The sequence below is a fragment of the Phaenicophaeus curvirostris genome, chromosome 5 (genome assembly GCF_032191515.1).
Source record: "Phaenicophaeus curvirostris isolate KB17595 chromosome 5, BPBGC_Pcur_1.0, whole genome shotgun sequence".
In the NCBI taxonomy this organism is placed as follows: Eukaryota; Metazoa; Chordata; class Aves; order Cuculiformes; family Cuculidae; genus Phaenicophaeus; species Phaenicophaeus curvirostris.
In genome coordinates this window covers 32317620-32331085 of record NC_091396.1, presented here as the reverse complement: position 1 = coordinate 32331085, position 13466 = coordinate 32317620, and the positions used below count along the sequence as shown (strand labels likewise).

The following is a 13466-nucleotide window of genomic DNA, read 5'->3' as shown; positions in this document are numbered from 1 at the left end:
CACTTACCTTGAGTAAGCAGCAAGGCTGTGGGGAGAGAAGAACATGAGAAAGACGGGGAGAGAGAAGAAAAGAGGGAAAATGTTAATATCCCAGAGGAAAAAGCTGTTTTGCAGAAGACAGCTGTCAGTGAGCAATGGACATGGCGCAAGGCAGTGTGCGATTTTGCTGGGGCTGCATGCCGGGGGAAGGCTGGGGAGAAGACCCCATGGCAGTGAGATGGAGAGGAGGCTGGAGAGCACAGAGGCACCGGCTTCCCAAAGTCATAACCTCTCAAGCAAAGGCAGAGATGAGATGCGGGTGGGGAGAAGTGAGGAGGGGAAGGGAAAAAGGGTAGGGCACAGTTACACTTGCCATCAGGGCTTAACACAACCCAAACTGATCTGAAGGCACAGGAAGCACCCCTGCTTCAGCCAGGAGCATGTGGTCGTGGTGGGGCTTGGCACAATTGAGGAGACCTCAGTAAACCCATGGGTGACTGAGAAAAGAGGGCGGCCAGGGACAATGGACAGCTCACTGAGAGAAGCACCATCAGAGGCAGGCATTTATAAAATGAGTGCTGGCCCCCAGTGTGGAATACAGCAGGAGGTAACAATGCTGTGCACCATCTTCATCCTGGGTCACCTAGGCCTACCCCACACCCCAGAGGGTCAGGGTGCAGAGAGGAGCACTGGCACATGCAAAGCATCACTGCTTTGAGTCTTCCTGTCTCTCTTTGCTCCCAAGTGCAGGTCTGCCTGACAATGCTGCATGGGCACATGCTGTGCAACATCATTGCAGCAGGTTGCCACTGCCTCACAGGAAATGATCCTGTGAGATTAGAGGTGGAAAGATAGGGGGAGAAGGGGACAAAGGTCCTTACAAGGGACGACGTAACCCTGAATTTCCATACAGGCACAGCCCAACCCTCTTTCTGCCTTGGGCAGTTACGTCCTGGCCCTCCCCTGCCTTGATTTGCCCACTCTCCAGGGCTATCATAAAGAAACATCTGGCTGGATCCCTCTTAGGCATTACCCCTAGGAAGCCACAGCCTCCATTCAAATTTTGAACTAACTACAGGAGAGTCCATATAGAAGAAACACCTGAATCCTCTTCAAGAAGGGCCAAGCACCAGCTCAGTGCCTTATCTTTGACTTCTGCCTGTCCTTCAAACAGCAAACTAGTCCCTGAAGACTTGGTTGCATGCAATGACAGTATTGTAATTACTAACACTTATTATCATGCACTTCTAGTCTCAGAAGCTTAAAACTCTGTACAAAGACTGAGTCAGTATTAGCAGCCCCATTTGACAGATGGTAAAGCAAGCAAAGAGAAGCTAAAGGGAACATTTTGCAAACTCAGAAGTGGGCTGGAGTCCAGAAGTGCTAATTTACTCAGGCTTGCCAGTTCAAGCCTCTAAAAAGCAAGTGCTTTTATACAGAGACACCTAATTGTATCTGTGCTGGTTTAAAAGTGATTTCCTAAGCGATTCCTCAAGGGTTGCACAGCACATCAGTAGCAGAGCCAGGGAAACTAATCCTGAGTATCAGCTCCCAGTCACGTCTCTGCTTCGCTGGGTAGCACCCACAGGCACAGCTTTCCCGGCAGGCTGCAGACAGGCATCAGCCCAGTCAAGGTCTTCATCTGCCTATCTGTCTCCTCAGCTGTAAATATTGTGGGCACTCAGGGAGATCTCCCTTGTCTGTGCAGGTAGGTAGAGGCACAGCGAACGGGGAAGGGTCAGTGAAGGGGCTCCTTGCTGAACATACCTCGTGTTTCCTTTTCAGAGTCAAAAACCTCTGGAGGAACCATCTGTGAATATGTTCTGTAACATGTACAGTGCCACAGAGCCACGAGAAACACTGGGATGTTTGCTCTGCCCACACACGCTCCTGTCCTCCACACAGTTCTGCCTAGACATCTCCAACAGGCCTCTAACTGCCTTGTATATGAATCTGGAGTCTCCTTGTAGCTTTCTCTTGCTGCAGCTCCATGCTACCCTGTGGCCTCCTTACTATTCCATGATTTTCTGGTTCTCCAGACAATGTGGGGAAATTTAATTTGCCTTTTCCAATTACAAGCATTAGTACAATGGGTCAATTCAGTGTTCAAATTTAGTATAATGAAATATTACTGGGCCCCTAAGCTACCGTGGTTATTAAAAAAAAAAAAATCATTGGTTCCCTATGTTTTTTAAAACCATTATTCTAGTGCTCTGGGATTTGAGTTTATTTTTTTCACTATTTGCTTTTGAGCCTGCAAAAGAACTATTTTTCTCCCTTTCACTTATGATATGACACATGAATATTTGAAGAAGCCTATAAAGCTATGAATGAAACATCAAGAATACAGCAAACAGAAAGCCAAGGGATTATTTTATCTTTATATTTCTGAGTGAATGCTGTGCACGCAAGCAAGAAAATTATTTCACGGACTACAGCTTCCTTCCTGCAGATGCATCTGCTAATGTGCCCCTAGCCCTGACCTGTAATGTTTCCTGACAGTCCATCTGGGAATGCTGCACCTGTACCAGTCCTGCTGATGGCCCCCATGCTGTTCCTATCCCACAAGCCTCCCTCCACTGCCCCCAGCCCAGGCTGCATCACTCGATCCCTTGCCAGGGCACCTCTCCCCATCCTGCACTCCTGCTCTGCATGCCATGCTCCTCATAGGGCCAAGCCAGGCCACCTCATTGTTGTTGGCATCTCAGGTAGTCTCAGAGGCTTGCCATGCATATTCTTACAGAGGGCTGCTAAAATTAGCTCCGCAGTCAAAGCCAAACAAGCAGACCCAAGTACCCCTTACCTAACCCTTGCATGCTGTGAATGCGGACAAACACGCCGGTCCACAGACAGGGTAGGTGACACTGACTCTCTCAGGAGACCTGAAGCCTTCAGCTTGGGATTCCAGTTCCTCCTTTACTGGTATTTCTCTGCCCTGCAGGACTGGTTTATACTAGGCAAAGTCAAAACCGTGTGCATAAACTCAGCTTCCCCTGCCACCCCTGAAACCAGACAATTTAGACCTAAATGTAGCTGCTAAAAAAGCCCATTTACTAATCAACTCTTTCATCCGCATGTTTTCAGCATACATTAGGGTCAAACCCTGCTGTGACATGCGTGTTGGTGTGAGTTACAGATCAGGAATTTAATTCCCTCCTGCTTTAATTCTACTGAAGCCAAAGAAGGTTAAACCAAGAGGAACCAGGCTTGATATGGCAGGAGACCAGCAATGGGACAATCCTGTAGTTTACAGCTACCCAATATGCTAACTTTGTGTCACAGCCTTTTTCTAAATAGTGAAATATCTTTCTTCTGCTCTTTACCGCGCAGAGAGAGTTTGATGAGGCTGCATGTTTTATTCTGGACTCATTCTTCATTAACATAAATCTTGTCTAATCAATATCCCTAAAAACTCCAGGAAGTCACTGAACAGCTAAGAGGATCCTTGTTAAAAACCTGGGATTTACAGAGTGAGCTCTAAGGAGGGAGAGGAGGTTGGATTTTGAGAAGACCCTTAGTCATAAAACAGGGCAGTCACACAACAGGGCAGTCATAGGCAGCAAAAGGCAAGGAGAACACATGCTTGCACCCCATGTGCATTCAAAGAAGCCCAGCGATCATGAAACTGCAGGCTCAGTTCCCCAAAGAGGTAAGGATCCCCCCGCCGTCTTTCAGATCTAATTGTCCACAGACTCTGCCTCCAGGTTTGCTCATTGAGGTGAGCAAACTGTTTCCCTTATGGACTGTGAAGAGCTATAAACATGTCTTTTTTATAGCCTAAACAAAGAAGAGATTTTGCAGCATTAACCTGAATGCTGTTATTATTGAAGTCAATAGAAAAGCTCTTGCAGACTTCAAGAGACTCCTCTCCATCAGGAGAATCAGAAGTGTTCAGCTTAATCACAGAGCTGCAAGAAAATTATTAAACCTTCAGGGAAGGAGGTAACAGCGAGCTAATGTTTCTTTGCTATTGTCATCAGCAGCTGATGGAAGAAGAGGTTTCTCAGCATCTGCCCACACTTCAGAAAACTGCAGAACATGTGCTCATGTGTTGATGCAACTTATCCAGGCACAGATCTTTTTACCAAGTCACATCATTTCATCAATATTTTGATACAGATAAATTGTTGGATCAATCAAAGCTAGGAATCCTTTTTCCTTCACAGTTTAATCCTTACTCTGCAGCTCCCAGCCACGCCTTCTCTCTGGGGCACATAGCTTTCCCATCAGGGGTGCTGATGCTTGATTAGAAGAAGTGTTATGAGATTGGTCCACAGGAGCTGACTCTGTGCTGGAAAGCTGAGAGGACTTCAGACAAAATCTTCCCAAGACAGGCAAACTGTTTAATAGTGCTTGCCAGCCATCTGTGCTCCCGTTTCCAGTGAAGTTGTATCTTGTGGGAGATAAGCTTTCTGAAGCAAAGTTTTGCATGAATGATGTTGGTCCCTGTTACAAAGTGTAACCCTCAAGACTCAGCCTTTATGCACCAACCCAGAGGATGAATCTTATAGTACTGTGCCAAGAGCCGTATTCTCTCATTTAACCACAATTTCAACAGAAGACTGACTTTATGCAGGGAAAACAAAGCAAGTTTTTCTCCTTTAATCCAGGACTGTAGACAAAATGTGAAAACTGATCTGTAAAGAAAGTATGTCTCCAAAATCCTGCTGGGTGGACAGCAGCAAAATCCTTGGTCCTAGTTGTGAGCTGACACTACACCAGAGCTGCCACAAGAGCAAGAGTCAAACCAATGGACAGCATGTTGTCATAAAGGAAAACACTTTGAAATGGTGCTGAAAAACAGATGGCTCAGGGTGCTGGGAGGTTTCAAATCACTGCAGTGCTCAGTAGACAAGGATTCAGTTTACATGACTGCACATAAGGAGAAAAGGTGAGCCAAGAAGGATTCCAAGATTCATTTCTTAGAAATAGAAAAGACAAAAAATATCAGGAAACCTGTGAAGTGTCCAGGAGGATAGAGAAAATCAACATTTATCATCTTTGCCAAGCAAAAAATGGGAGCCTCCCTTTGATTTCTTTTCCTTTATTCACTTCGATATAACCAGCTTGCAGCAACCGCCGTCTTTGCTAGTGTTCTTTGCATCTGATATGCCACTACTGAGTCAGTATCGGTCTTCATCACAGGCTGGGCTGGCAAGACACCCATCTCAGATCCGTTCTCATCTCTTTGAATTATTGGAGCACATCAACAAAAAGAGCTGCTAAAGTAAAACTACTTGATGTGATTTGTTTGGATAGTCAGAAAGGCTTTGAAAAAGTCCAGCTGTAGAAAGCAATTGGTGAAAAAGAATAAATGGGCTGCGACACAAAGTTTGGTATTGTAAGGCATAGCATTTACATAGAGGGGAAGTAAAGAACAGGAGTAAGTGGTCATCTCTCCTTATGACCAGGTTTAAGAACTGAGTGCCACAAAGACTCAAAACAGCCTGGCACTGATATAACTGGGGATGAACAGTGAGGTGCAGCATTTACAGATGATGCAAAATGTTTCAGTCAAAAGGCTGTTTCAGTGGCTGCCTTGTGTTGTGCAAGTCCTGAGCAACCTGAATACAGGTATTCATGTTTGAACCACCACAGGTGCCTTCCTGAATAGAGATGTTTTTTCCCTGGTAAGGTGCTTGTAGGTGCAAACAGCAGGAGCAATAGGATGAATTCCCTGATGAGACCTGGCCCTCAGAGAGACCTTCCTGAAGATGCACAGTCTCACCTAACTGTGAAGCCCCAAAAAAGGTCATTTCTCTCTACCTCATGGCTCCAGGCAGGGCAAGCAGATGTTCCCTTGACTGGTGGTGACTGCTTTGTACCAACACATGTATGGGACAGCACAGCCAGTAATGCAAATCCTGCTGCTGCCTGCTATCCTCTTTCACTGTGTGTCTACCTAAAACTGCTGCCATAACAGCTAGCAGCGGTGTGGGTACCCTTAGGGGCAGTACAGGGGATTTTAATAGCATGGGGTTCCAGAACAAGTTCCGTATCCAAAATAGACTGCCAAAGATCTGCCTCAGGCTGTTCTGAGAAGCACACATCTATTTCCCTGATCACGGGCCCAGCCATCAGCTCTGCCTGCCCTTCAGGGCACCAACTTTCATCACTGATTTCATTACTGCTGCTTCGATTGTGTCCTTAAGGTGAGGTCCTGAGGGAGTGCAGGCCCTTGGCACAAAGCTGTGATAGTGCAGGCATGACTGCAGTAGTCTGACTGTCTCTGCATGACCCGGATCGCAGGTTACTTCCAAACACGCCTGCCAGTCAACTGAGGTGCCCAATACTGCCTTGCTCCCAGTAGGGCCAGAAGAGATGTTTTGAAGAGACTATGAAGAGTTGTTTGAGAACATCCAGTACTCCTACCAGCACCCTAGGCACCGGTTCAGTGTGACAGATCTAAGTGGGGAGTAACAACAAAAGATATTGTCAAGAAAACCACATCTTTTGCAGTGCTGGAAAAAAATACATGGGCAGCCAAAACTCAGAGAGACTCTTCATCAGAAGTAACCCAGCCTGAACCTCCCAGGAGAGGCAGGAGCTGTGATATGCCCTTGCTGTGTGAGTTGCGTGAGGCCCATTCATCACCACAGCAAAACCAAGTGAAGTCCCAGCTACATGGCTGCGGTTTGGAATTTCCCCATCTGTTTATGCATGGCAATGGCAGCATCCACACAGCACTGCAGGGGCCTGTTTGCGCCGAGATGGCTGTGCTCACCTTGCAGTCTTCAGGGCTATATCAGTTGTGCATGTGCTTTGCAAGAAATAAACCATCCAAACTCTGCCCCTGCAATAGCGTGATGATGGCAAGAATATGTGAGTGGAAGGCAGCAAGATCATGTTGTCCCATTGTGGTACGGCAAGATGCATGGTTCCCCAAATACGTGTGAGCCTGTGCACATTCCAGGCTGCTTTCTTTCCACTGGGAGCCAGCCATTCATGTGTGTACCTCGTGAAAGTGTTGGCAACAGCATCTGCTGGTGATCATTCCCAATGCTCCGCATGGGAAAGCCTCGTGTAACATCCCAGGCAAAAGGTACACTCATGGGAGATACCCCTGTGTGCAGCACTACAGCACTGGGGATCTTTCCAGATGCCCTGGAATTAGTGTAGCGACTGTGCCACCTTGTGCCAGCAAGATTTACCAATGCATTTTAATCTCCTGCCTCTTAGATTTTAAAAGCATGGTGCTCTTGTTCTGACTTTTCTCTGAAGAGGCCAAACAGGGCTCTACATCTCCTCCTCGGCATGGCCCTTCATTTCTTCTGGCTAAAGAGGGTCCACCCAAGGGTGCACCCTCACCTGCAGCAGGGGAAACAGCTAGCCTGCAAGCTCTGTGCTGCAGCTCATTTAGCCCAGCTCTGATCTCCTCTCTGCCTGTTACAAATCAGATACTGTCTCCAATTGATGCTGGTGGAAATGAGACACCTACAATACAGTAGTCTGGTATCACGATCCTAATAATAATGAGGACATTTTAAAACTGAACCACCTTAAGGGCTATTCTGGTTTTCTTTTGAACGTGTTTTTATTCAGCCAGATGCAACATGGCCTATACAGGAAAAAGAAATGCAGGACTTACTTAACAAAAAACACTTGATCCTGACTCTATCCTGAAGCTTACTGGCTTAGAAATGAATGCAGGTCTCTCAGAGAGCAGACAGCAGAGCAGAAACTTCAGTGTGATGCTCCAAGATGCCAAGTACATAAGAAGGAGAGATCCAGAGGCAGGTGATTTTCCTCCTGTACCTGGTGAGAAAGAGGTGGGAGCCCTGTGGATGGGAAGAGGAACATGTGGAGAGGAGACCCCAAGGTGATTCTAGAACTGAAGACTTTGATCTAGGGCTGAACACTTTGCTAACACAGATTAAAAGGGCTTAAACTCCCAAAAGAAATCTGAGTGTAATATAACTACAGTGAGCAGGTACCTACACAGAAGGTGTAGTATGCTATATAGTTCCTTCAGCAAAAGGAGAAAAGTGTGAGAATAGTGGCTACAAGCTGAGGCCAGACAACTACCTAGAAGCTGTGCTCACATCTTTACCCTGGAGGGCAATTAACTGCTGGGACATACCTTATGGCATATGGCAGGTTGGCCACTGCTTCTGATCAAGGGCAGTTGGATTTGGGTGAAACCTGAGGTCCTGTGCTCCTAACCTAACGTCCTTCATTGTCTAAAAGATGCAGGAGGTGATCTAATGACATTAAACTATGAATCCTCTTTCAGTTTATAATTTACTAATTCATGGATGCTAAATGACACTGTTATTTGACAACCTGCTAGTGCAAGTTGCGTCTATCCTGAACATACTGCAGAGCCATGCGCTGGAGCTCAGAGTAGCCAGAGGGCAGCTGCTATGCTGGTCAGATAAGATACAGAAGATGTTTCAACATTGGAAAGCTGTGAGATGCACGGTCAGCTGCCAGGTGTTCCCATCACCGGCAGCAGCACATGGGAGCAGAAATAAGGCTGTGGGCACACATCTGTCTCTACTCTGTATCAGACACCTGGAAGGTGGATTCTGTTTAAAGTTTGGCCCTCCCAGGCCACCTCAAAGCTGGTGAAGCCAATGAATGGCAAGACTTGCCCGGTGAGAAAGGGGTCAAACACATAAAGGACAAGGACGAAGACACACATAGGCAAGGCACAACCATAAGTCAGGGTTTATTCCCACTTTAATCCTGTTCTGCTGGGAGATCCTGGGTCTTACTGCTGATGAAGTAGGACCTTAACCGAGCTCCACACCCTCTGCACAACAGACTGGTTGTTTGCAACACAATAAGGGGGTTTTCAGATGAAAGACATGGAGAACCATTTTTTTTTTTTTAAAAAAAAAAAGCAAAACAAGATAACTCATACCTTCCCTTTTCTCTCATAGACTCTTCACTGTGCCTTATAGGGACCCAAGAGCACCAAGGCAATGCCACTGGCAGGCAACAACAGAGGGAAAGACACAGGGGCATATGGGAGGAGCCAAAGGGGCAGCCATGCATTATAATCTTTTCTTGCCTTTCACATTCCCCAGGGTCCTGGCAAAGGAGCAGGAGAAGGGGAGAACAGCAAAGGTGTGCTCAGAACAAAAAACAGATCAAGACAAGAAAATCTAATCAAAATAATACATCCTCTAAGGCTCAAGCAGTGCACAAAAGGAGGATCAGAAGTAAGCTGGTCTCTAAAAGGCAGAAATGACACCAAAGAAGGGTGAAAGTGAGAATACAGGCGGGCAGAGAATAAAAGTCGACCCATCTACAGGAGGAGGAGAAAAGGAGGGAGGGGAGGGAGGAGAATGAGGGCTGTGTTTTCTGGATTTGGGGTTTGGAGACTTGATTCTGGTTTTTTTTTCTTTTTTCATTTTTTTTTCATAAAGGATCTCACACCTGATATTCCTCGTTCCATCCATTTCGGTTCACCAAGGGCAATGAAGAAATTCTCCTGCCTTTCGTATTCCTCCTCATCTACTATCTTAACCCTTATGGTCTTCCTGTAGGGACAATAAGAGAGACAACCGTGTACAGCGGGTCAGCTGGCTGAAGGCGAGGCGGTAGCAGCAGTAGCAGCAGTGGTGGTGCAGGCTCCTGGCACACAGCCCCTTCCCTGGCGGGGCGGTGTGTGTTGGCCTGCCTGTTGGACATGGGGCATCCATCGCAGCTGCTCCTTGGGGAGCGGGAGGGTGTTAGAGGCAGAGGGAGGTGGTGAGGGTGTGACGAAGGAGGGAGGCAGGGAGGAGGACCTTGCTGATGGTTAGTGGAAAGTGACTTCTGCAGTGCATTTTTTCAGTGTCACATGGTAATGGAAAGTGCTGCCTGGAAATCACCGGGGACCACCCTGGGGTACCCACTGCATTTTAGCTGGAAGATCAATGGCTTCTTCTACCCTTACAATTAATAATAAATCTGCAGGGACTCAAAGCTGGGGGCCTGAGGTGAAGACAGAGAGATGGGCACTCACAGACACATTCACCAGTGGGGTGAAGTGAATCTCTGTTGGCAGGCTACAGCTCTATTAGCTGCAAAGGAGGCTGGTATTTCTCATTTCCTTTTTTTTAAAATTGGCACCTCTTACTGCTTTTTCTCCTCAATAGCATCTGCCTCTTCCTCCTGACCTGTTCCTCAAGTGAGGATACAGCATTCCCTAGAAGCAGACAGCTTTTCTGGGGTCTCACAGGGATCACAATGTGACTAAAATGCCTCTGAGGCCAAATAGAAATACCCTGGGCAGTGCAGTAGGCTGGCCCCTTCTTCCTGCTGCTACCTCACCTGGCTCCCTCCAGTACCCCTGCAATGCACAGAGCTGCTGTAAGACCTAAGGTGAACCAAAGCAGGACATCAGCTCCTCCCTGCCCCCGTCTCCCACTCCCAGAGCTGCTCTGCAGCAATCAGACCAGGGGCTGCACAGCCTTTGCCAAGTCCTTCTCAGAAATTACAGGAGCCACTTCTCTGCCAAGCCTTGATTCTTTTCTTCGTCTAACATGGGTCTGACCAGGACACTCTGTAGGGCCTGAGCCAGGCAACACTCTCCTGAGGTACTCGTGTTTCTAGCCAGGATCTTCCCACTGACACTACAAAATTTGCTTGGACCCTCTGGTGGGGATGGCAGAAGGTTCATCTCAAGCTGCCGTAGAAATCTGAACAAGTAGGACTGCCCTCCATCCTTTCTTTTCTGCCCCCCTTGACACTTTGCCTCTCCCCAGCCTCAGTATCACTCCCCTCCCTGTGGGTACCATGTGACACAGTGGGTGCGCACAGCAGTGTTTAAGGCAGAGCAGTTGGAGACGAGACATAGGAGGAAGAGGAGGCAGGAAATGGTAGAGAAGAGGAAAGAAGAACGTTAATGTTAGTCTGGAGGGCCAGTACTACACCTTTCTGCAAACTCATATCCACCATGCGGGGGTGCATCAGCTCAATGAAGAAATTCTTGTTTTTTTCATACTCCTCATCATCAATTACCTTGATGTGAACTGTTTTGCTGTGAATGGAAAAATAGTAAGTGTCATAAAGGGCATAAAGGGGGAAGGGAATAGAGAAGCAACAGTGGAAGAAGGTATAGAGTTGAATTGGGACATTAGTCAAAGTTTTCTCACCCACTGAACAAGATCAACATGGCCCTTGAGAAAGGCTAAAGTCCCACTCCTGCAAGTGACACTGGCCAATATTCTGTTTAACCCAGAGACATGATGGCAGGGTACACTGTGCAAAGCAGTTAGAAAAGAACAGCTCTGATACCCCAGCAAACCAGCAAGCGGCACAGGAGCCATGAGCACAGCAGCTCAGGGCTCAGTGTGTGGGCAATGACGTCTGATGGCCACCAGAGAAGCAGGCATCCCTCACTCTGTTACCCACCATGCACACACGCTTACACACACACACATGCAAAAGCAGATGGGCACACCCTTCCCACAGGCACCATGCCGCTGCCTCTCTGCTGGCAACACCCACCTGCTAGGCAGATGCCCACTGACCTCACAGGATATGGAGAATCCCTGTAACCTGCAGCTCTGATATCTGCCTGTCAGAGTGAACCCCTCTTCCCTCAGCTCTGTACCCACACGTGGCCCTGCAGCGACAACCGCCCCTTGATCCCTGCCCATCCTCAATGTTCAGATCAGTTCCTGGTGCATTTTGTGCGCAACTGGTCTTGACTGGGGTTGCAAAGGAGGAGAAAAGCAGGACCAGCAATTGTGCAGCCTGGAAAAACAGCCCCAAGCTAAAAATCTCTAAGTACCTCAGCCAGTAGCCCTTGGCATTAAATAGACCCAGTATCTTTGATCCCACAGTGCTTCAGAGAAGAAGCAGTCCAGCCCTGCATCCTGGGGATGCTACCACTGCCAGCAGTCCCCTGAAAATCATCATTTCACAACAGAGAATAGGAGGGTTGATTAATTGTTATCACTTGCATCTTACCAATATCAGTAACGACTACAAAATTATTCAGCCCTCCCACAATGTGACCCTCACGTCATAACTGTTTCTGCACTCTGACTGTGGAAATCCTATCCCCTATGCTGGCTTTTGTTTTTATCTTGGTACCAAACCCTGTCTTTCAAATGATGGCATCCAGGATAGGGGGAAGAGTTTGAACAACCTTTGCTCAACCTTACTCATATACTACAAAACAGAAGGTGGGATTTTCAAAAGCAGCCAGTGCTTCCTGAACGTGGGATGCTTTTTAAAATCCTATCCATAATTATCATTTGCTTATGGGTTGGGGTTTTTTTTTCATCCTAGGAACTCCAAATTACTCAGTATTGCTTGTCTGCAAAAATTTAGAAAAAACCCCACACACTCTGTTTCCCATGGGCCAGCTTAGGTATTGCAACAAAGCTATTCTAAGGCTTTATGCTATGAATGCTAGGCATATACATCATCTGAGCTTGCTTTTATACAGCAACTTTCTTTTCCTTTCTTTCTTTGTTAGTTTCTTTTTTTTTTTTTTTTTACAAGGTGGCTCTCCCATCCCCATGAGTGGTGTATGTGCACACCAGAGCAGAGGAGGAATGCTCATTTAATGAGGAAGCTTGCACAGCAGACTATATCCCTGGCCATAGGCTGTCTGTATAGAAAGCCTGATGTCACACAAGTCCCTCATCTCTGCAATGAATACTCAGAGCTGTGCACTCAAGGAATAATAACTCAGGGTGTGCACATATTGTTAAGTACAGAGAACTCTATGCAGCCTACTAAGTAGTCCCACAGCAGTGAGACTTCCTTATAGCAGTCTTTTTTTGGTGTTAAAAAACAAAAATCAAGAAAGAGAAAGAAAACATGGTGGGAATCCACAGAGGGCCACCCAGTAAAACGCTGGCTTTGCAAAGCAAGTCCCCTTGGGTCAGGTAACAGTGAGAGCAAACCCTCTGGACTTCAAGACTATCTCAGCACTGCAGCAAACTGAACCATTACCGCACACTCAAGCCTCAGGCGGCTTTTCAAAAAAGGGTGTTTGAATCTCGTGACCAATACAGTAAGTTGCTTTTTTCCTCCTTTGCTATGAGCCATAAAGAGGAAAGAACCTTTTACCTGGCTCTGAAACAATAGGTGAGGGGCAGAACTTCCATATACTAAAGCTGCACATGCCTTGCATGAACACAGGCCAAACCTCACACCCCTCGCCCAACATGAGTCTCAAAAGAGAAGAAGGTGCCCAACCTCCCCAGCTTTCTGAGAGGTGGTGGAGCGCTCAGCAGATCCACCACACCCTGAAAGCCTTGGGGACCCAGAGCAGGAGCCCAGAGGTGTGGGCTGTGTGGACCCTGGCACCATCTGTGGTCAGGTGGTGTGGGATGGAGGGTTCCAATCAAACCACAGCCACTGCCCATTCTTGCTCCAGAGCCAGTGTGTTGCCAGACCTTCCCATGCAAGGAGAAAAAGAGCACGGCAGAACTTTACAGGGACTGAGCAGTGAAACTGGGAGGTGGGTGAGAGCTCACAGACTCAGTGCCAGATGATGGGGTGTGGTAAACCTTCTGCTAGGATTTTGCAGCAAA

General features: G+C 47.3%; 1 protein-coding gene across 2 annotated transcripts in view; it reads right to left on the bottom strand.

Moving 5' to 3' along the window:
• SLC8A3 (solute carrier family 8 member A3) overlaps nt 1-13466 on the bottom strand; it is a 275261-nt gene that overhangs the window by 11939 nt on the left and 249856 nt on the right. Inside the window, exons 3-4 of one of the 2 annotated variants that reach the window (XM_069858226.1) lie at nt 10845-10951; nt 8-25 (exon numbers count right to left, since the gene is read on the bottom strand). In XM_069858226.1, coding sequence (XP_069714327.1) covers nt 8-25; nt 10845-10951 — 125 coding nt within the window. Of the gene's footprint in view, nt 1-7; nt 26-9363; nt 9468-10844; nt 10952-13466 lie in introns of both variants that reach the window. The other variant, XM_069858227.1, reaches the window with a different exon arrangement.